The sequence below is a fragment of the Lonchura striata genome, chromosome 3, assembly GCF_050655825.1.
Source record: "Lonchura striata isolate lonStrDom1 chromosome 3, ASM5065582v1, whole genome shotgun sequence".
Lineage (NCBI taxonomy): Eukaryota > Metazoa > Chordata > Aves > Passeriformes > Estrildidae > Lonchura > Lonchura striata.
This window is the reverse complement of record NC_140705.1, coordinates 50,105,151-50,129,657: the sequence shown is the minus strand read 5'-3', so window position 1 is coordinate 50,129,657 and position 24,507 is coordinate 50,105,151. Positions and strand designations below refer to the sequence as shown.

Sequence of the window (24,507 nt, the reverse complement as noted above, 5' to 3'; positions counted from 1 at the left end):
TGCAAAATACTGCTACACAAAACATAAACATGATTTTAAAATAATTAACAGGATGTGAATTGAGAAGTGTGTGCTAGCATTGTATCACAGCTTATTTTGTGTCACCTGCAGACAAAGCAAATGCTGCTGCAGGGATGCACTGGGAGAAAGAGCCTAAAGAACTAGATGAATGGCATACAAAATCACGATGACTTTGATGTGTATAATAAATGTCATCCACAGAAATAAATCTAGGTGGGAAAAATAGCCTCTGGGATGTCTTTACCCTACACATGTACACACATGCATTACCACCAAAAAATAATCACTCAGAGAGCTTTGGCATTGAAGCGCTAAATTATTTCAGTTGTCCAAGATGCCCCATGGGACATACCTGACATTCAGACTGTCTAGGAGACACTACATTTTATCTCAGGGTGAGCCCTTCTCTGAATGCTTTGGTGTCCACCTTTCCAAGGGCATGATCCTTACAAAATGCTTGGAATGCCCTTCCATTTGTACAGATGAACAAGGACAAGCCAGCTTAAATATGACTCACTGTTATTATTTAAGGAAAACTTCAAGGAGTCACTCCTTGTGCTGGTACTTTTGTAGTATCTCTCAGAGCTATAAATCCACTACCACTGCTCTGCTTTCCCCTCATCATTACTAATAAGCAGGGGAAGAATTTGGACTTAAAATAACAAGCAAATTTGAAAGTAAAACCTTTTGTGATAATCACGTGACCATTATATTTTAATTTTTCAAATAGAAGGAATTGAACCACCTCACATATAGAGTACAATCCTGAAAAGCCAAGCACTGTATGACTTTATTATTGATGGGGATGTAAAAGGTGAAGTAGGAGAGGAAATATGCAAAATCCCAGCCTTATCAAAATCAGAACCTTTATCTTATTGAGTTTGAAGAAATGAGGTTTTCATTTCAGAAATTGAAACTGTCACTTGAGCAATCTAATAACATAGGGAAATGTAAACTAGAGGCAATTATTTCATAATGTTAAATCTAATCCATATATAAAAATTGCTTGAGAAATTATGTTACAATCTTTTGGGACTGCCATTTTTATAATAGTTTGTAAATAAATAGGCATTTTCTGAGATTTCTAGCAAGATTTGTTCATGCTGAACATTACTTTGTTTCAGGAGTGACAGAGACAATGCTTGTTTTTCCAGTTGTTGTGAGGGTGTCTGAACGTAACCCTGTGGAATTTCAGTTCAAAGCAAATCCAGATGCATTAAATAAAGGATGCTTCTGAAATGCAGAGTGACTGTGGAAAAATGAACAAGGGAGGAATGAGTTTGGATTATCAGACTGAAACTAAAGATATCTATGGACATATGAAACAGTAAAAGACAATTAGAAAATGTATTTATACTAAATTAAAACTTTATTGACTAATGTTCTCCAGACAACATGATCTGACAAACTATGGTTGCATACATGCAATGAAGTTGAAGACAACAGTAGTTTAACATGGAATGTCAAACAAATTAATATAATGTATTAAAGGAACAATTTATCTGTGTTGCTGCAAAATGAAACCAAGCTATGTATTTCCTTGGTCAATCTGTGTTCAGCTAACAGGCTATGCATTTGAAGAAACTGGTAGATTTCTTTAGCATATATTTCAAATAAATTAGCTAGAATTGTACGCTTTAAAAATCCTTTCAACTTCACTTGCATTTCAAACATAATCTAACTGTAAACACTAAAGTTGCTAGAGCCATCTAGAAAGACCTAACTGTCAAACTCAGTGGACACTGCAGTTCAGTAAATGTGAATATTTAGAACAAGAAAAATACCAGTTACTGCAAAAGCCATTTAGGCATATTTTATTATTAATCCAGCACAAAGCACTTCTTCTAAGTTTCTCACATAAAAGACTAAAGCTTGCTTACAGTACTACATCTTCTATCATTCAAGCATCATAATTACCTATCAGGGAGATTGGCTAGATGACCTAATGGGTCTTTTCCACCCCTAACTTCTACAAAAGAAAATCATTCATGCCAGCAAGAACATGTTTCGCTACATCTTGGGCTTGATCCTGCAGATTTGTTGAGGCAAAACTCCCAACAACTTGAAAGAGAGATTTTCCAGAGCAAGACATCCAGGATTACGCCCTTTAGATTTTTTTTTTTTAATTTATTTTAAAAAGAGCATCCATTTAGGATACATGGAAAATATTTTATAGAATTAAAAAAATATAACAACCTGTGCTTCACTTACATTGAAGGAACCAGAGAATGTAAACACCATAGTGGCCCAGATCTTCACAACATCCATGAGAATGTGTCAACTGCAAGTAACCTGTGTGCGTTTATTTCTCAGCCTATGCTTCTGAGGGTGTTTTGTGTATACCTTTACCTCCACATCCACACACATACGTACACCCTTAGTACACATAAAGGTATGATAAAATTCACTAAAGGCAGTTGCTTGCTTGTCTTGATGCATAAATCTGCAAGTGGCAGCAAACTGTGTTTCATATAATACTAAAGGGACTCTACATAAGTAGCAGGACACAAGTATTGCCATGGGCAAGACTGTGTCGTTGCTGGTTCCACATGTGGAGCCATCCCATTTTCGCACATCACAAAATATACCTGCATGAAGGGCTGGAAGAGCAGGTGACCAAGGTATTTCTTGGTGGGCCATGCCTGAAATTTGAATTGAACGACTCAAAGACTGTAAATTGTCCTCACAGGAGCCTTCCAACAGCCCAGAGGACCATGTAGGAAAGTTTACCTTCAAAGTGCACTTTCTAAGACTGGAATGTTCTTGACAGGGAAATGATCAGAGGCAATCCTGGACTTTTTTGCATGTTGAATAGGAAAAATGTTTTCATCTTCAGGTAGCACTTCACCCTGATAAATGTGAGTTCAGTTATTATTGGGTTTTAGTATTACAGAAGAATCTTTAGAAACAAACATGATAGTACACACATACACATACACTCAGATATTTACAGCCTTTCTAGAAAAACAGCCCTTTACCTTAGTACTACATTTTTCTTTTTTTTTTTTTAGTATTTAAAATTCTTTAAACCAGCTACATTAAATATCAATGTGTACTGTACCACCCCACACCAACCCCACACCCCCCAAAGAACCAGCAAGTATTTTAAAAGTTTGTTTGCTTGTTTGTTTTGCTTTTTTTTTCTTTTATGACTGTTAAAATCTCCTGCTTGAGACTGTTAAGTACCACCTCCACTGGAACAATATATCAGCACTGACGGCATCTTCCAATGCACGTCGTTTCGTAGCTGAGCAAGTACTGCATCAAGAAGCTTAGATCTCCAGGTCGTCAGGTCGAGGCCTGCTGCTGGCTCGGCTGCTGGCTCTGCTGGGAGGCCTCTGGTCCACAATGGTGAGGGGCTGCAGCTCATGTCCCGACGCCAGTTTTTTCGTGTTCTGGTGCTCATCGGAGAAGTCGAAGGGCTGGGCGTGCGAGTTGGAGATGGTGCTGCCAGCCTGCCCCATTCTGTTCTGCTCCGCACTGTAGTTGGCCCAGTTTTGCTCGCTGGCTTGCTTATTGTAATTACGACAGGAGGAGTTGTTCCTGTCTCCAGTAACAAGCTTGTACCCTGGGGGAGACATGGGAGACAAGGGGGCGGTCGGTGAAGAGCAGCCATTGTAATAAGCATATTTGGGGGAGCCACAGTCCTTGGAAGGGCTCATGGCACCGCTGTGGGAGTAGGGGTCGGTTTTCCCTTTCACACGATCCTTTACACCCTTGAAGAACACGTAAAAAAGCTCAATGATGTTCAAGGCAAGAGACACCAAGGACACCACCAGCATGAAGAGGATGAAGATGGTTTTCTCAGTTGGACGGGAGAGGAAACAGTCCACTCTGTGTGGGCATGGGTCTCGCTCACAGGTGTAGATGGCATTCAGGCTAAACCCGTAAATGTACCACTGTATCAGCAAGAAAGCCACCTCGAAGACAGATTTAAACAGGATGCTGATGATATAAGTACGGAGCAGTCCCCCACGCATCTTCACTTTGCCATGCTCTTCGATCCCATACTTGAATTTCTTAATTTCTATTTGCTTTAGATGCATATCCACATTCACACCATCATTTGCCACTACTTTAAGCTCTTCTTCTCTTTTGTTCAGCTTCTCTTCTTTCCTCATTACATAGAACACATGTGCCAGGTACAAAAGGGTAGGTACAGACACAAATATGATCTGCAGAACCCAAAAGCGTACATGGGAGATGGGAAAGGACTTGTCATAGCAGACGTTCTCACAACCAGGCTGTTGAGTGTTACACCGGAATGCAGACTGTTCATCTCCCCAAGCAGATTCAACTGCTGTTCCCAATAACAAGATTCGGAAAATGAAAAGGACAGACAGCCACACTTTCCCTCCTGCAGTAGAATAGGCTTGAACTTTGTCAAGAAGTTTTCCTAAGGCACTCCAATCACCCATCTTCACAGGATGCTGGCTAAACAAGAACACAAAGGAAAAAAAAATAGCAAGGGTTAAGTCAGAGCTTTAATACCTTTGACACACTAAATCACTGATCAATGCTAATAGAGCAGCAATGTCAGCTTTGTTGTAATTAATGTATTTTACAAAATCTGAAGAGAAACTGGAGTTTTAGTAAGTCTGCAGGTGAAGTGGGAAGTCAGGGAAACTGAAAAGAGAGTAACATATAATGTGTCAGAGCACAATTGAAAAAGTTCCTAATTTCACTCCAGTTTTCAGGAAGCTCATGATAACCCTCAGTGACCACTGTGGTTGGCTCAGCTTCCTTGATGGCAGCCTCAGTTCAGTGACCTACACCTGCCTCAGGCGAAAAAACAGCTGTGACACACAGCTGAAGCAGGGTGTTGAATAAGTAGTAGTGCTGCATAAATATGCTAGAATATATGAAAGATTTCTCAGTCTTTCAGATACTAAAAAAGCAAACCGCAGTATAACCCAAATACAATAGGTTGCCTTAAGTTAATATTAGGGTCACATACCCAAAGTTCTACCTTTGCAAAATACACATAGTTTTTTCTACACAGCAATATTACACTGAGCTTCTGCCTGTAACTTCATAGCATGTAACACATTTAAGGGTATAGCTCCTAATGATGCCAAGTTTATACTCTACTAAACTTCAGAAAAAGCATTTGCTGCCCAAATTAAGCTTATACATTAGGATTTGCATCACAAAGATCAAAGAAAGCATTCTTTACCTATTTTATGAAGGAACAAAAAATTGCAAATACATGAAACACAGCTAAGATTGTGTTACCATATTGGAGGAACTGGTTTCCTGTTTATCTGTGATTTGCGTAATTCATTGGAGTTTCAGGTTTGTATTTGCATCTTTTTGTATGTAAATTCCTTCTTTGTTTAGAAAGGAAAAGATTTAGCAGGAAAAAAAAAGGTAAATATGCTCTGTTTGTAAGGCAACTCCTGGCTTGCAATTTACATTCCAAGTGTTGAATACTGCAAGTTTAAAGTGTCTTTCCTGACTTGAGTTTTGAAGTGTGGTTTCTGGGACACAGACAGCTTCTCAGGATATCTGGAAATACACAGGATGACATAAAAGAAATGAAATAATTTGCTTGATAGTCTAGATTCCTAGGAAAAACAAATTTCACTATAGATTTTTATCAAATGGAGAATGGCAATCTTATTAAAACTTATGTTTTAACTTGCCTGACATGAAAAAAGCATGAATCACATGAAATCAGGAACTTAAGAGGAAAAATAATCATGAAGTTTCCCTTTTAATGTTAATGCTGCTGGGCACAGATATTTGTTCCATGGATGCTGAGTAATCCCTTCCTGGTATTAATAGTTTTGATACTGTCCAAATTATTTCCTCCCAACTGCATCATGGATATATTCCCTAGTGAAGGTCATTTATAGAATACACGCTTTTTGGAGAATTCATAAAATGGGAAATTTTAGCACCAAGGAGACTTGCTTTCAAGAAGCGGTGAGTCACTGGGAACACAAGACTGTAAATCTGGCAATCTCAAACATAACAATAGATGCCAAATAAAAACACACCATTCCTGCTGCCGACCCTGAGAGAGTAATGGGAGACGAGTGTACTCGCTCTGATAGCTCTGAGATGCCAATTATCTTTGAACCCCTGAAAAATATGCCAGGGCCATTTCCTCCTCTGCCTTAACAGCTGGCTCTGAAGTTCGGGCACTGCAGCCTGTTGACCCTTCATGTAATTAGGTCCTCTCATGAATGAAGCCCCATCAAAGGATCGGGCCTTTTAAACTTTCAAACTTTTAAAACTGGAAGACTCTGCTGGGAGGAGCAAACAGAGCATGTTTGTCTCTGACACATCCCCTCAGCCCCACCAGCTTTCATCCTTCCCAGAAAAACTGAGTTTGTCTTTTTGGGCTGGAGTGGCAGGGAAGGAGTCAGGCAGAGAAGTGCAGAGGTCCCTGGAAAGGCTGGAATGAAATGTGACCACGTTCCTCCTCAGGCAGGGATTGTTAAAACAGAACAGCCTGTGACTATACAACATGTGAAGTCTGTTTCAAAGGCAAGCTATTTGCTCCATGTCCGAGTGCAAGGAGACAGAAGGAGCCTTTTTCAAGTAACAGCTTCTTGATTTAATTAGTCAGCTTTCCAGTGACTAGAAACTATTGGGTTAACAGACTTTCTTCAGACTCAACGTACTTTTTTTTTACTGTCTAAATGTTATTGCAGATTGAAAGCCTGATTAAGAAAACAGAGGTTATGTTATTTCTAGGCAGTTATGTGTTGTTTGTTTTCTAATTACACTCCTCTCTGGTTCATTAATGCAATATGATTTACTTCAGTTTTGACCTACTTAATCCCACACCTGCAATATTTGGAGAATTTACTCCCTATTTTTTTAATTTGCTTCAGCATGCAAAATTGCTAAGTTTCATTTGTGTCCGCTGGCAATATAAACTCCAGGAGGAAACATTCCATGCTTGAATTACTCATACATAGTTCTGAAAAGCAACTTTTTAAAAAAGAGATCAGTTACATGCTAGCCTTCGCCAGTGATAAAAAAACCCACATCAATTCAAAACATTGTACTGTTAATCAGATAACCTTGTGGTGGCACGAATATATTATTCCTTTTCTTAAGTGGATTCCATTGCTTTATGAAATACAGTACTTTGCTTTGTTGTAGAGAAAATTCATTCATCGGATCTAACTTGTTTACTTTCAGGGCACTGAAAGACCAGTTTTATTAAGCGATTACAAATCTGTTTACCAGGTATAAAAAGAGGTTTTGTATCAAACAGGTACTTAAGTATTCTAGCTTTGTAATTAGTTTGAAATGGTTGGCAGACAACCTTTAAAAATAGCTCTTTAGCTTTCTGGACTTTAGCTTGTTTTAACACTTCTAAATACCTTAAAGGACTCCACTGAATGACACAGGCTGGCCTATTGAATTCATAAAAATTCAGTACTTCAGGAGTTTAAGGATATGGCTGATGATGAGTACGTGCATTTCATGAGTTCCTACTGATTAATGCTTTACAGGATCATAACCTTCTCTGAGGCAGACTAATGCTGGCCTAGCATTAAAATCCAGCAGTCTTTAAAAGATGGATTTCTTCCAGGTCCTACTGTGTGTGGGTAAAGGCAGGATAAAAAACCCATAGAGCAGCAGGAGATCTGACAACATTCATCTGCATGGGTTTAGGATGACCACATATATAAGACATTTGATTTGTAAGCCACAATTAAGAAATTCTAGAACTATTTTTTATGGATGGCATTCATCACGTCATCTGGTTCATATTTTCCAAGAAGAATAATGCAAACTCAGTGCTGTGGTAATGTCCTAGGTCTGACTACAGTGATAGAAGATCACATGCCAGTGGATGGAAGAGCAGCAAGGCTTAGATTGGGTTCTAAAGTGGGATTGTGCAGCTGAAGTAATTTGGAAACAGGCCAAAGCTTTGGTTTTCCAACTTTTTCTATCTTTTTATTTGTGCTCACACACACCTAAACAACAAAAGAGAAGACTCTGGACCCTGAACATAAATCAGCTTGAGCATTTCCCAAAAATAACATGCATCGCAGAGAAAGAAGCTGAAATGCACAACTCATTGGGTTTGGACCTGTTGGAACAGGGAAGGCTAGTTTTCCAAAATCTTATCAAATGCCTTGCAGACATTCCCTTGGGAGGATGTAGTTCATATATAGGTCTGCAGATGACCTTCGGTTCACTTCATGCACCGGACAAAGGTTACGCACAAAATGGTTGCAGTAACTAGAATCTAAAGTGTCACAACTGTGGTTTTTCCTTTGGTTGGTGGTGAGTCACTACCAGATCTACTTCTTAGCTTATGGCTTTCCCATTTTGTACCCTCCATACCTAATTTAATTTTAAAGCATATTTGCAAAGGCAACTGTAAGCACTTCCTTAGATGTTCCCTAGTTGTACAAGACAGGTCTATCCTCTGTGTTAATGCTCAGATTCATCCTGCTCCTGACTCACTTTGGAATTAAGGGAAGGAACACTGAATTCCCTGAGGGAGCCTCAGGCCCTCTGATGCTCCTGCTTGAGGATCTTGAAATCTGGATATCTAAATACATAAATGGAATAAACATCAGCCCAGGTGCCTCAACACCAGACAAATTCAGTGAGTTACATGGGAAGGAGATACCAGAGACTGGGGGAAAGAGAGCAATGTATCTGATGAAAGAGATGCATTGCTCAATGTCCTCTAACCTTCCCCATGCCCACAGGAATCCTTGGCCCTGGTTCATTGCAGAGACAAATAAAATTAATCTCTTGGGCTTGCATAATATGAGAGCTGAGATAACTTTAGAGTGTTGAATCTGTCTGCGCTCCTGTGTGTGTTAGCATTCAGCTTTATGTTGCAAATCAAATCCCTTGTATCCATCCCTCTCTTCCCTCTCCTGATCCCAGCCTGCCCCTTGCCTTTCTGTCATTCGGGTGCTTGTTAGGTATCGTGGGTCAGCGCCAGTGTTTGGCTTTGAAGTTTCTGAAGGAAACACTTCAGTAAACATCCCAAAGACTAGAGGCTTAAATTCTGCCGTGTAGTGTGCTGTCCAGATGTTAAAAATGGCAGGATGAAAGCTTCACGCAAGTCCTCTAACTCACTCCCTATGCACACACACACACACACGGGGACAGAGGTCAAGCAAAAGGTGTCCATATCCCGTTTTTGTGCTCATTACCAGGGTTTTCGTCATAGGCATCACGTACAAAAATTAAATCCTCAGAGGAAATACGCAGCTCCATGATGCTTGCCGGTTATCTCAAGGCAAAATATGAGGACACATATAAGCACACCTTGTTCATGATAAGATAGACTCTCTGCTTCGTCTGTCCTTCAGCTGAAGGCTCTTTTTTCTCCTTCCTCGTGCTGCTTTATAACTACTGGCGAGAAGAGGCAACAACTGCTATAAGGAATCACTCCAAGTCTCACAACATGAAAAGGTTTTTAGGTCTCCAAGAGACGCTGCTCAAGTATTTTTTCCTCTGCATTTTGACAATTAAGTCTTTGAGGTATTATACAGGGAATGTGTCATATGCGGATTATGTACAGTCCTTCCTAGACAACTTTCATTTATATCTACCCAAGACTTTCACAGACATTGCCAACGTGGTAAGGCATATCATGATATCCCACATTCCTCCTCTAAAATCCCTCACTGAGGTTGCTAAAACAGAGTAACTATATACAAACCAGGTTAAAAATCCATATCCCGTGTCTGGATTTTATCACATCTATTTTAAAAGAAAAGGGGAAAAAACTTATCAGGAAGACCACGTGAAAGTCACCACTTCAGTAGCTGCAGCACTTAACAAGGCATCTAATTAAGCTTGCTTTGCTCAAAGCATCAGGCATCAATCAGGATTTCCATATGAAAGCAAAGCGTGTGGGGAAGGAATGGGACGCATCCAAGGCAAGGTCTCCCTGTTACTAATTTCGGGTGCAATTTTGGTACAGCAGAGGAGAGTGAAGAGCACCTCGGCTTTTTCTTTAATGGAGCTGAGATAGCCCGAGAGCAGTGGAGGGGAGAGATCGCTTTTGCCAGCAACAAATCTGCTCAGCCCGGCAGTCACAACTTCCCCGCAGTTCCTCTTTGGGCTGAACAAGGTTACAAGTTGTAAAAGTGTAGCACTTATTGAAACCTATAGAAATGTGTGACAAAAGAAAGAAATAATTCCTCCAAGTTGGAACTTAGCATTTTAAGAGAATCTACGCTGTTTAGAGATGTGTGCTTTTAAACAAGTTCAACTTTCAACGCAGTAATACAAAATTCTTAGGGTGGGGAAAAAGAATAAAAGAAAAGAAGCGTTTTCAGAAAAAAGGAAAAAAAAAGGATACACAAAATGCTGAAAATGGAAAACTTTCAACTTACCCTTGCTGGTCAGCAGTGAAAATGGATCAGAGCACTTCTTTGGAGGGTTAAACTAAAATGGAAGAGCACGTTCAGTCACTCAGACCTGTCTATTTAAACTTTAAAAGTCTACTGCTGTTTTGTATTTTTCATCCTTCCTTCCCCACTAATGAAAGAAAAGTGCTGATACCTCGTAAAAGTTTTTTTTTTTTTCCCAACTTGGAACACTGGGAGAGCTTTTAACAAGTTTTCAAGCCTCTGACTGTGCGAGAGGAGGGGAGAGGGAGGGGAGGCAGCCCGGGAGGAGGGGCGCTCTGCGGGCGGGGAGCGCGGAGCTGGGGGAGGAGGAGGGAGAGGATTGAAGGCACAGCAAAAAACCAGCCCGCGGAAAGCCGGAGAGCATGGCAGTGCACTTTGCTGATGTAACAAAACAAACACACGGGCAGGCAGCAGCCGCCCCACAGCCACTGGGGCACCTGGGCGGCGCGGTGACCGGACCCGGGCTCGCCTGAGACAGATGCAACAGGCTGGCTCCCCGGTGTGCGCCTGTTCACCGCAGGGAAAGGCAGAAATGCAGCGAAAGGCATCAATGAGTGACCAGCGTGCACATTCTGCATAGGGGGCTGCAGTCTCACAGCCACCACTCAGGAGAGGAAGCCCTCCCAAGCCTTCTCTGCTTTTTTTGTTGTGAACACAGCCTTGCTTACTGAGGTCAATTTCCTTTACGTGCATAGTACACACCAAGAGCAGCGTGTTTGTTTCCACGCAAGATACACATCACATATTGTTTTACTATTATTTGTGTGTGTATGTGTGCGTGTGTCTGTCCCACGGGAGAAATGAAGACATGATCTCACATTCCAGGAAACTCTTTCCAGGAAACTTCAGAAAATAAAGTATAGTACAGAGAATCAGGCTTCAATAGTGAGAAATGTTCTTAATAATTTTTGAACACATTCTATGGAATAAAAACATGCTTCAAAACTGATCCATGCAATTGGAACAAAACTAATTTGGCTTTGCTCCTGCCTAGACCGTGGTTAAACACTCCTTGAAAAATGCCTTGTCTGTAGAACAGAGATTAATTTATTTTTTATTTTAAGCTCCTCACAAATGGAGTTCTAATTTCATTAGGAATTGGTCTTGTCCTTGTTCATGTCATGGAGTATTAGCTGCTCCATGGGAATTTAGAGCCACTCTAGAAGTGTCCTGGTCAGATAGTTCTGCATAAATTTTCACACTTTGGGTTGTACCAGGCTCACTTGGATTTTAACTCATGTTATTCTCAAGAGCTATTTCTGGGCTCAGTAGCATGGATAAGCGTTTTTTGCTCTTTGAAGGGTATGGAGCTATTCCTAGATAAAGGTCCTCTTTACAGTTTATTTTTGAAACAATTAGTTACATTCTGCAACACAACCTAGATATTGCTGCTTATTTTTCACAGTCCTTCCCTTCTGTTTTTCACCCAGATCTCTCCGGAGAAGAGAAGACAACATCTTTGTAGAAATATACTCAGCAGGGAGCTTTGAAGCGAGGAGCTAAACGCATCCGTCCTGATTCGTGCTCTGGAGCAGTTAATAGCAGCCCACACCGCCTCCTGTTTGACAAAAAGAGATAGTACACTACAATGCACACCTTCCATTCCCCTTCTTCCAGCTGCAAAGAAAACCAGTTTGCTCGTTTCCTCTTTTTCCTTTGATAGTGGCTATTAGTTTGTTAGTTTTGAGTTTCTTTTTCCCCCCTCTTGTTTTTACAGTTGTCCAAGCCATATGGCAGAAAGAAACTTCATGAAGGTAGTTTTCAGGTTGCCTTTTCTCATCACATTAAGGGGGAATTAGAGTTTTGTGCCTCACAGACTGTGGGCCCTTCTTGAGAATTGATAAATTGTAATATACAAACCATAGCATTTCACTGTCTTCACGACTGTGGTATAGACAGTAAGCAGTGTACACATAGGTCTCCTGCTACTATCTGTTCTGGAGCAAAGTATAAAACTCTGTCAACATGACTATGCGGGTAAATGTTGAGACATTGAGGATATTTTGGATGCCGTGTATGTTGCTCCTGAAAAAAATTGCCCCTTAGGAAAGCAGAATTATGCCACAAATAAACCCTTGAATTATAACATGCAAGAATACAAAGCTATCATTCCCTGTTGAAGCTGGCAAGATCAAAAGATCACAGGGTCCAGCTTGCCAGATCTTGCATTTTCCCATTATCGTCCAGTACAGGCTCTGCAATTTTCCAAATATTATGGTTTTGAAGGAAGGAAGAAGTATTTCTCCACTTAGAGAAATTCTCCACTAAAACTCCTGGCATTTGTGAGAAGCCCAGCAATCTTAAAACCCAGTTTGGAAAACTAAAATGTGTACATAAGTAACAAGGGAAGAATGGGTTTGCAGCCATATTAAGTATAAGACTTGCTTTTGCTATGGCATTATCTACATGCAAAAGGGAAAGGCTTGCAAGTCTCCACTGTGATACTGTGTAGAATTGGGAAGGACTATTATCTGTCCTGATAAGAATTACTTGGAAATGTTTCTTAGAGTTTGGAAATATGTCTTCATGATCACATTTTAAAGCCTATTACCAGAACATATCCAGCCTCTGGTGATGCAATGATCTATCATTTCACAGGGTTATAAGAAAATCTCACATTCCTTTGCTGGCGAGGGAAACGATTGTTTCAGATGATCAAATGTGACACACACAACCCTTCTTTAGCTGGAAGTGTGTTCAACAGGAAAGCACAGGAGTGTCAGATCTGAGATGTTTGCAAATATGTCCATAATTATGGACTAACAGAGGGGTAAGAAGATCACAGGTTTGAAGCCTTGAATTGTATAAGACAGGTTCTTTTCACATTAAAAAAATAAACATTTTGGTGCATTGAACTGTCTGGGAACTGATGATGGTTTGCCTTTTGGAGCAAACAAAGGGCAAAACAGTTCAAGGACTCCTCCAGAACCCATTTGCCTTTGTTTTGGCAGGCTGCAGCACAATCTATAAGGGCACAGTTGCACCTCAACCCAGGTGCAGTGCTGGAGCGCAGGCTCTGCCAAGTGCACCTCTGAGGCTGAACCTCAGGATGACTTCCACAGTGCTTCTGTCCAATCTCTGCTGAATCCTCAGCTAAATCAGTGAAATAGTTCAGAGCCCACAATGGCCACTGCTGCTGCTTTTCTATGCAGACTTACCAAAGGAAACCGAAATTTGGATAATTTAGTATTTCCAGCTTTTGGCACATATTCATGGTTAATACAAAACTCACTCCACTGTTTTCTTTGTAGTCATTACCTTAACACAAGTGAAACATTTTATTAAAAAAAACATTTTTTTCCTCATATTTCTTCCAAATAATCTCTCAATAATTTTTGAGAAACCTGATTCACTAGAAAAGACCTAGTGAATGTTTCATTTGGAAGGCTCTATCCTGTCCTTTGACCATCACCAAATTCCCCATGGATATCAGTGGGGTTCATGGTCTACTTCCAATTCAGCATGTCTGTAGTTTGTGGAGCTCTTAAAATGAATCATATGCCTTCACTTGTTTTCAATTTGCTTGCAAAATTCACTTCCCAGTACTTCCATGCATGGCACTATCCTCATCCTGTGCATTTTGAGAGAGGAATCCACAGACCAAGTAACATGAGCTGAATATACAGTAAATAGAGATTAATATACACAGGCAGTGCAGATTTTCTTGCTTTCAAGGTAGCTGTGCAGTAACCCACGTCCCTGGATGGCGCATAAGCTTTGGCAGGTTTTCACTGATATCCCTTCTCACACATTTGGCTTTGAAGACAAACTTCAAATAATGAATAATGCGTAGCCCTGTTTCATCCCCTATGGAGGTAAAGGGTAAAGCTTTTCAGAACACCCAAGGAACAATAATGTAGTATTTCATGATTAGCTAAGCATATAAATGTGCAGACTAATGCTTTTTTTTTTTTTTTTTTCACCCAGTGGGTAATTTTTTTGTTTGTTTAAGGAATTTACGTCACGTAGAAATATAACTCAGCTTTGAAGTACGTGACCATAATGCACATTCTTTCAGCTGGGGTGACTGGGTTGGAGCCCACTGATGCACTCAGGATGCCCTTGAGTCTGTGGAGCACAGCCATATTCACCCCCTGCCCCAAGTTTCAAAGGGTCATTGCTTCTTCAAAACAGACAGTTAAGGGCAATTGTCATTCTTCAGGGGGGTATCTGGTCCCACTTGGGTGGCCCAGCACATAGCCTATAAGAATATTCTCTTATAATAATTTTAAGGATAGTAATAATAAAAGGAGGATAATCACAAGACTGCCTCTTAGTGAGTTCAACTTCCATTCCTTGTTGAAACTAGTCTCTCAGATTAATTTAATTCCAAGCTAGATATTCCTCAGGGGAAAAGGAGTCTTAGTTGGCATAAGATAGGTTCTGCTCTTACTGCCTGCAAAAGAAAATAATTGCTATTTTAAAAGAGACCCTGCTGCAAAAAAACAGCAGACTGAAGCACTTGAAATGAAAGTGGGAAGCTCTCTGTGACAGATGCCATTGCATCAGAGCCCATCCTAGAGTATGCTCACCATTCTCCCGAAATACATTGCACTGTTGTACAGTCATCTGTCTACAATCTTAGAGTGTTTTATAAATATTATCATAGAATAAGTTACTTTATAGTAGCTTTTTTTATGGACTTGGAAAGTTTGTCATGGAGAATATCAGCAGCTCTTCTGAGTCACAGACAACTCATGGGTCAAGTAGAATGAGAAGCAAAATTTCTCTAAGGTCAGAGTCCATCCTTTAAGACCCAGATTATTCTCTAGATTGTTCTCTAGTTGCATTTTGGAATATCAGCTAGCAGGACAAACAACTGAGTTCCAGTTTCTTTTTAAAATTTATGAGGATCACAGAGAAGGAAAATAAAGTGCTCAAAACTTGGGGTGATTGTTTCCTTCATACCAAGGAAGGTCTCACTTGCCCCTTCATACCACTAAGGTCTCACCACAACTTCATGGAGACACTCAGCTTGTTCACTTTCACATGCTTCATTCAGAAATATGAATTCATTCCTGTGTCACGGATGGAGAAAGGGAGAAGGATAATACATGAAGGCTCAGATGCTCTTCATCTGTGCCAAGAAACTTCTAAACCTCATAAAAGACAGCTTAAACAGCAGAAAAGTGGGGCTGAAAAGGATTTATCCCATGATTATTACTGATTCCAAGTCAATACATCCTCCGAACTAGTTGCCCCTCTAGAAAGACACTAGAAAAGTATTCAAAGAAAGATTGAAGTATGAGTTCACAGATCCTTATGAATTTGGCTCCACCTTCTGTACACAGTGAAAATAAACATGAATTATATTGGATCTTGAATGCCAGGTAATATCTTTCTGTTTATTTTATTTTTCATTTCACATTAAAAAATGCAGCAGTGAGATGGTCTTACAGTATTTTGGGAGCTTTTGTTTCTCTCTGTCAATGGTGGTGTGGATTCCAAGTCCTTCGGTCCCAATGGATGGGAGATTTTAAAAACAAATATGGCCATTTCATATTTTCAAACCATAGAGTAACAGTGAGAAAGTAACATTGTCTTTCACCAAACTGTCTTTAAATTCTTCAGGAGGTCTGGAAATGATGGAATTTATTATCAATGAAATAAAACATCAGGATATGTAATGACGTCTGCTACTTAGTCTTATGGGTAACTGCACAGAAGACAATAAATTTGCACACATAAAGTATTATCCAGCAATATAAATAAAGGTTGTACAACCAAACTACAAAATAAGAATTTTCACAAATGAAAAAAAAAAAAAAAACCAGAGTAGGTATGTCCCCAAAATTATTACCCAGCTGAAAATACTTCTGTAACTTTATTGATGAAAAAACTCTTTATTATAAAAAAAAATAAAAAATTGCTCTGCAGTAATCATTGGGCTTTGGATGTTTAGAATAAATGAGCTGTTTTGACATAATTCTAATACTTTTTATCCAGGATTTGAAACAGCAACTGCCTTTCTATGGAAGTCTTAGAAATCTTGCAGAGATTGATGAGTTTTCCACATGTGGATGAACTGAGGGACAGAAAATTTGGCTACTTTCAAAGGAGCAAAGAGGAAATGGGTGAGCTTCCTTCCCCTCAAGAAACCATGCCTTTTCAATCCTGTTCTCAGAATGTCCTCGAGTTTTATTTAATTTTGATTTTTGGTCTTATTTAAGTAATTCCAGATCCACTCATCATTTGAGTGAATTTATTAGTGTAAGACACTATGTTTTACTAAGAGAACAATATTTTTACATTTAGCTAGGCAATACAATTGGTTATAGTGAATTAAACTGAGCTGTTTCAATAATTTAATGAACATTGAAATCTAAGTAAATGGACTTTTTATCTAGAACATGAAAATGAACATTTTTTATTGCTAGTCTACACATTTACATTTAGAAAAATAAAAGTTCTTTTTTTATCAATTCCTACATAGAAAGAAACTAGAATCAATATTTTATAGGCTCTCTCCTCTTATGTCATGCATTAGAATAAAGTGTGTTAATTATAATGGTACATTATAATTGCAACTGTTTGGGTTTTGTTTTTTTTTTGTTTTTTGTTTTTTTTTTTTTTTATTCTTCACAAGATTCAAGAATGCTCTTGGGAAGCCTTTTGCTGTAGATACAATTATTTTTAGATTGACATGTGGCTTCATTCACATTTCCCTGAGTGACTCTGCTCACTCACCTGGCATACAGACTATGCTGGTCATTTATTTTAAAGTCTTCTGCTCACACACCTGCCAAGGAAACAAAGAGGTTTATCTTTCCTCTCACTTTAAGAGGGTTTTTGCCTGCAGAAAAGAGAAATTTAATGTTATCTAAGAGAATGGGCCTGAAGCACACTCTTTCAAAAATTTTTTGAAAAATCAAAGGCAAAGGGAGTGAGATGTTCCTGGCTGAAAGGGAAAGGTGCACTTACTGGGCTAATTGATAGCACCACAGGGGTGTTTGAGGACATGAACATTTCAAGGTTTCCCACTCATTTCCCCTACACCACTCTGTTGCCATTTGTTGTACAGCTGCTTATATGTTGGACAGAATCACTTGAGGAGTATAGTGGCTTCTTTCTTTTGGCAGCCTGCAGGATTAATGGTGTTGAGGACATGAAAGGGTCTGCAAAGAACTAAATGTCAAGAAATTTTACATAAAAGCAAAGTAAAAATTATTAATAGGGTTTACTGCTGGTAAAAACACAAATTGATTTAAAATATACTACTAATTAAGGGGTTCCCATAAGAGCAGCTTTGGGAAAACAACTGGAAAATTAATCTACTGGAATTAGCAGTTTCTGTTATAGATTTTCCCAGAAGGGGATGTTCTAGTATAATCCATGAGTCATTTTCTTAGGCAGTAAAGAACATCAGGTCCAGAAATCTGCTTTGAATTTAAATGTGTGTACATTCATTAGTTTAATTTCTCAGAAATTTTTAGATTAACCAAACTGAAGAAGAAATGTAGTCAAGTAACACAGTATATCAGTAATTTAATGACATGTACAAATGATGCGTAAAGAACATAAGAAACCCTGACTTCACAGCTTAGGCTGGAAACTGCTCATTAGTTATTGCCAGCACTGTTCAGCAGACATGAACATAGAGCATAAGGGAAAACATCACATAAAAGATAATCGCTGAAAGCTATTAAAAAATCTAATACAAAGTACATTGTATCAAAAGCATGCTAAAAGCATGTTCAATAATGTGAGAAAAATTAGTTGTAATGTACTGAGCATTAAACTAAGGGTTTTCTTTTATGTGCCATATTTGAATAGTAAAACCCAGCAGCTTTACAAATTTCTGAAGCTGTATTCGAAACAAAAAACTCTCACTTACCTGCCCTAAAAACTGACACCAGTGTATTATCCAAAAACGTAGTTCTTGCACATTTGATCACAATAAAATTCCAAATGGGTACTAATAATCTCAGACTTTTCCATATGTACAGAATATTTTTATAAGATGGAATGCACAAATTAAATCAGTATTGTCATGATCAATGTTATATCTGGCAAATTCTGTCTAAAATCTAAGTAAAAAATGGTAGACAATGCCTGTAAGATGTTATATCTTATATAAAAAAAAAGTCTTTATATAATAGCATATTAATGGTGACCTAGTGTTGTCAGCAGTGAGGATGAGAATGAATACAGAATTTAGGTCCTAGTACAGACACTGGAGCGCTGAGGCACAAAAGTCCTAATTTCTGGTTGGGTTGCCTTTCTTCAGTGATTACCAAGCTCTGGAAAAGCAAAAATTCCTGCAGAGCTCAGGAGGCACCCATGGTGCTCAACACACCCACAAGCACTGCACATTGTGCTGCCCAGAGCCTTCTCCCATCCTTGCTCTGACCAGAAACCCCAAAACACCAGAGGTGCTCCTACCTCCCTGCCCAGAAAGGCCCTGTTTTGCTCCATATTACCTGAAGCAGCCAGGATGAGCTGCCATGTGGGGCTTCTCATGCCATCCTGTTCTTCCTGGATGAGGCTGCTTGTGACTCTGCTTTTGCTGCTGCTGAGATTTTTGCTAATTAGTTAGTGACCCGAACACTTGCTCCCAAAGTGGTAAACTTACCTGCAAGCCCTGCTAAGACTGTAAAGTTCAAAACAATATCTTTAGCTTTCAAAGCCACTGCTCAAACTATTAAAACTGAGGACAACTGAAGGAAAACTGATGCATCCTTTATTCCTGTTGAGAAAGCTGCACTATTTTGCAAAAATATGGCATTAGGGCTGTGGTTTAGCAGTGGGTTTGCCTGTGCTAGATTTATGGTTGAACTCTATAAAGGTCTCTTCCAACCTTAATAATTCTATGAGGTTGGAATTAGATAATTTTTATGGTCCGTTCCACTATGATTATATGAAAAATAATTTAAAAGTTCAGTAAGATGAGAAATAATTGAGAAAAAATGTGGTCTTTTTCTTAACATCTTTTTCAAAAACAGTCCTAAAATGGGCAAGGTCATAACACAGTGTTAAAGAATGTAAATTTATTTCTGTCAATTTCAAATGATCATAGCACAAGTGGATGCAATCTACATGAGCCTGAGAATCCCTTGGGCCACCCACTGCACACTATTCTGTGGAAATTGTAACTACTACATTTTGGCTGAACTTCTTTATTTGGATGAACTTCTTTACTCACTTTTTATCCTCCTCTGAGTAAATTCGTTCTCTGAAACCTGGAAAGCAGTCATGGGTATGAAGCCAGTTTAGCTGGTATCTGTAGAAGATACTGCTGAAAATGTTTACTGATAAAGATCTTCTGATTAGCCAAGTGAGCCAGAAAAAGAAGGGCTAATCTTGCATACAGCACAGGAAAACACATTATATACTGCAAGTTAAATACTAAAAACATAAATAAAATCTCTTTAGATTACTTCATGAATGACTATATAAAACACAGATCCTTTTATGAATTCTTGTAGAGTCAAGTGATATTGATGCACTTGCACAATTTTTTTGCTTTTCCATGGCACATAAATAGCTCTTTGTTACTTACTCGGCCTTTGTTCCCTGCCCTCAATACCACTTGATTTCAAGAGGGGATTCTACATCAAGAACAAACAGGATCTCTACCAGCCTTTGAAATGGAAATGTAGAATTCTCAGTGTGAAATTGTAAAAGTCCTTGATATGCAATCTGCTTGACTGCAGACTGCATCTGAGAAGTGCCTGTGTTGGGAACCCTGGTGCCATATATACTGCCATAAAACAGCTCACTTCTACCACTGGTCTCTGCTGTAACAACTCACCATGTGTTTTAAAATAAGTGTTTTGCTCTGATGGTATAGATATGTGAGATTTATTTTAAGACAGCCATCTGGGAATTAAGTATTTATTGCATTTAATTATTCTGAATATTCATGAAATCTAGGTAAACACATTAAGGCAATAATATGCACTTAAAAATGTGTGAAACATCTTTTGGCCTCTCTGTGAACTCACTAGAGCAGGACTGATAGACAAAAGCATATTATTTCTTTTGTCCTATAAATTGTCCTGAGGAAGGTTTATTCCTATAAAACTATGAGTGCTTGCCAATGTTTTCAACTTAGGGATGAAAAAAGCAACAAAAATATGAACTAAAATTATAAAATCATTGCCTTTTTTTTTTTCCCTTGAAGACACTAAGGATATTCAGGAAAGAGGCATACCAAGGATCTTTGTGGATCAAATCCATAAAAGGATCTTTACACTGCAGGACTGGTCAGTATGGCCACACTGATGACCACCACAACCACAACCTATTTAAAGTCCTGTTTTAGCTTACAAAGGTGCTTTCTTTGCAGACTGAGGCACCAAGCAGCTTCATGCTCTCAAGACCAGCATGCTGCCCCTCAGCAGTCACAGCAGGAAGCAATTAATGACTTCTCAGAAAATGAGGTGCCTTCAGAGACGGCAGCTGCTGACTTGGAGCTTCAAGGCTATTACAGCAGGGGAGAAAGGCCTAAACCATAACTCAGCACCAGAAACAGTGTATGTCCTTAAACCAAAAATCTTTGACTTAATTCCAAATGTTACACTGAGATATAATCATTCTTTCTGTCCCTGTTAATTACTGGTTTTACGACAAGCTCACATTTCTAAGCAGCTCTGCAGATGAAGGTTGCAAAGAGGTATTAGACACACTTTTCACATTGTGCCAAAAAGAATAACTGCTGCTGGGCAAAAAGCCTGAAGGACTCGTTTGACATCCCAATTTTAACCAGGGTTTAAAGTTTTTGTGGCTAGAAAGAAGTATAATGTGCCAATACAGCAAATTAGCCTCGAAGACATTGGAGGACATAACATGAATTTTTACATTTTCCCTATTCAATTTTGCCCTACATCTAAATATAAAAGAAGTCCCATGCTGAGGGGGGAAAATATACAAAAAACCACAATGAATCGATCAAAATAAAAATTTTGGTTTTTAATGTTGAAAAGTTTTTTTTTTTTTTAATTTCCATATTATGATACGAAATAATTTAACGATAGAAATTTTGATTTATGCGAGACTAAGGTTTCGAACCAGGAGGAGGCAGGGGCTTGGCCGGGGGACAGGGGCCAGGCGGGACAGTCCGCGCTTCCAGCAGGTGCCGCCAGGGGGCGATGCGAGACAGGGGAGCGCTGCGGGCTTAGCTCGGGAATGAATATCTGAGAATGGGAAACGAGTGAGTTCTGAAGGGTTCCCACCCGAAAGTAATGATTGAAATGCATTTTAAAGTCTTTTATATAATGGCCTAGAATATAAACTTGTCATAACATTTTCGGACTTTGACAAACTGATCAACAATATTTTGTTTGGTTTTGCTTTTCCCATAAAAGTAAAGATAAATTGACAGGATGCCTGATTGGCTATCTATCAGCTTGGATTATCTACAAAATCAATCTGCTTTCAAAGACAGAGTTCATCTCAGAGAGTTAGTCCTTGTTTTTAACTCGTGCATCAGGAGTTCTGCATGTCACAGATCACAGAATAAGCTGAGTCGAAAGGGACCCTCAAGGATCATCAAGTCCAAGCCCTGGCTCAGCACAGGACACCCCAAGAGTCACATCATGTGACACATCAATGCCTGAGAACATTGTCTAAATGGTTCTTGAACTCTGTAATCTTGGTGCTGTGACCATTTCCCTGGGGAGTCTGTACCAGTGCCTAACCATCTTCTGGGTAAAGAACCATTTTCTAACATCCAACCTAAACCTTCCCTGACACAACTTGATTCCATTTTCTTCAGTCCTGTCACCACAGAGAAGAAATAAGTCCCTGCCCTTCCTTTTTCCCTCATGAGGAAGTTTAACTGCAGTGAGGTCTCCCCTCAGTCTCCTCTCCTCCAGGCTGAACAGACCAAGTGACCTCAGCTGCTCCTCATATAGCTTCCTCCTCAAGGATGCTATCTAGTGCTTTAATCTCTTTTTTATATTGTGGCACCCAAAACTGCCTCCAGCACTTGAGAAGAGGCCACCCCAGTGCAGAGCAGAGTATGACAATCTCCTGCCTTGCCTGGCTGGTGATGCTGTGCCTGATGCACCCCAGGACACATTCACCATTTACATGGTGTCGTGATTTGGCTAGTACCCCAGGGTTTTCAAGGTCTATTAGTACAACTAATAAATTGTCATTAATTGTTTTCTTGTTTTTTTCCTGTCATTCATATTACTCTATTAAAATGTTCTGGTTCTTCTGGGAACAACAGGTTGCATACTTTTGTCAATAAACCTACAACACAGACATTTTTCATTAAAAGTGTCAGTCAGTTGCACAGAAAGTGAGTGATTACTTGTAATTGATTTGGTCAACTCCTTCTGGGAAATATGACAGCAATTGTTTAAACAACAATTTCAATTTTAGAGACTGTATGTCAAGCCTTAGTGTTTTTCTCTGGAGATTACGTTTACTGGCAGAAAAAAAGAGTACTTAGATCACTTGAGATCTAATTATCTCTAGAAGCATTGAAATTCCTTTATAGTAAGTTAACAGCAAAAAAAGTCAACTGGTAATGATATTTGAGGACATGTTCCCATCTGATGTCACTTCTAGAAAGGGCACTGAATACATTTGGGAGAAAAAAACCCAAACAAGTTCTAAGGTAAATAACCATACATAATATGTGGAGTCACTGGTGGATGTAAGCATCAGGAGTTTAAACACTTTCTTATTGCTCTTTATAGGATAATCAAAGCACAGGAGGCTCTCCACTTGTACTGTAGATACAAGTTAATGTTGCAGTACATAAATTAACAAAAAGTCAAGAGTTCCATAAAAAAAAATAAGACTTCCATTACTCTTAAGTTGTTATAGCAGTCATGTAATAGTAAGTTATAACCATAGTAAATAGAATATCTAATTAATTTAGAAAATTCATTTAGATATTTACATTATATTTCCAGGCACAGTTTGCTAATAATAAAAGTATCCAGTATTCAACACTATCCATTTAAATATTTATATTAATGTATTTTAGGAATGTCTTGGGAATGGTCCTGTAACATGTAATTCCAATTCTTTATTTCCAGCATGGGTTATTTGTAAACTACAGTTTGTGGTTGCTATATTGATTGACTTCTTAAGCCCACAAAATACTTTCCAGAACATGTAGTCTGCCTGTTCATCCCCACAAAATAGACATGCACACGCCCATATTAATTTGTTTCTAATATTTGATTTTCAGAAAAAATCACTGATAATGAGACTTATCCTGAATGATTGTCCTGAAGGAAATGTGGAATACAGCATAAGATAGTAGACAAAACAGTGCAATCTAAACTCCAAGCTAGTAATACAAACAGAAATTAAGGATAGTGGTAAAGTTTGGGATTGTCTTGTTTGGCTGATTATTTGGTTTTGTGCAGGGAAGGTTAGAAAATACAGTAAGTGAAAATAAAAAATAAAAGATGCTCTTGAATGAAGGAAAATATTTTCCAACTGCCAGGGAATGGAAACTTCCTTTTGTTCTCAGTCTTTATATGGCCTAAGTTGTTTGTAACTAACTTGACATGAACACTCAAAAGACAACAATTTTGAAACAGCAAAACCATAGGTGAGAGGACATAATGAAGCCTATTTACAGCTCTAAATCTTTTGATTTTGTATTTCAACAACTGGGGTCTTCTCCTTCATTGTGTTGGGAGACTTGCAATATATGAAAATGAATGATGTCCTCTTCTTGTGTCCTCTTTGAAGGCTTTGAAGATCAGTCCCAATGAAGTGAACAGTATAAAGAGATATCACCAAAGGCATGGGTGATTTTTAAACATCAAATCACAGAAGATGAAACTATCTGTAAAAGAAACATAGTACAAAGAGATGAAAACTCCTTATTGGAAGTCATGCACTGCATGATGGATATGCACAAGCTTACCCAATATTGTTACAGAGATTTCTAGCAAACTGCTATCTCTTTAGAAAATACATTTTAGAATTTCCAGTAGCTGGAAGGAAGCCTCAACATGGAGTTGCTCTTAACAGAGGTGCATCCTTCAGAAGAGTGAGGGATTTTTTAAGCAAGAAAAATGCACATGGGTTTGTACAAAATATTAATGGTACAAAAGAGATAATGACGTGATTAATGCTTCAATATGGGTTATACTTCTGGAAATGTAATCTGATTTGTTCTTGAAACAACCATACTGAGGCTTTTTTTTTTTTTTTT

General features: G+C 38.9%; 1 protein-coding gene across 3 annotated transcripts; it reads right to left on the bottom strand.

The window, feature by feature from the left end:
- Positions 1-1,367: 1,367 nt before the first annotated feature.
- On the bottom strand, positions 1,368-10,603 carry GJA1 (gap junction protein alpha 1). 3 transcript variants are annotated; one of them, XM_085575097.1, is made up of 3 exons: positions 10,528-10,603; positions 10,359-10,410; positions 1,368-4,455 (listed from the first exon to the last, which is right to left on the bottom strand). In XM_085575097.1, exon 3 carries the CDS (start codon positions 4,437-4,439, stop codon positions 3,294-3,296), a length of 1,146 nt encoding a protein of 381 aa, XP_085431223.1. In that variant the 5' UTR covers positions 4,440-4,455; positions 10,359-10,410; positions 10,528-10,603; the 3' UTR covers positions 1,368-3,293. The 3 variants fall into 3 exon arrangements, with proteins under 3 accessions (XP_085431223.1, XP_085431224.1, XP_021402770.1); XM_085575098.1 differs by having other exon boundaries at positions 1,368-4,451; XM_021547095.4 differs by having other exon boundaries at positions 10,359-10,603.
- Between the last annotated feature and the right edge of the window lie 13,904 nt (positions 10,604-24,507).

What these genes read in the sequence shown, in the direction of transcription:
- GJA1 (XM_021547095.4), bottom strand. Translation starts at nt 4,439, where the DNA reads ATGGGTGATTGGAGTGCCTTAGGAAAACTTCTTGACAAAGTTCAAGCC.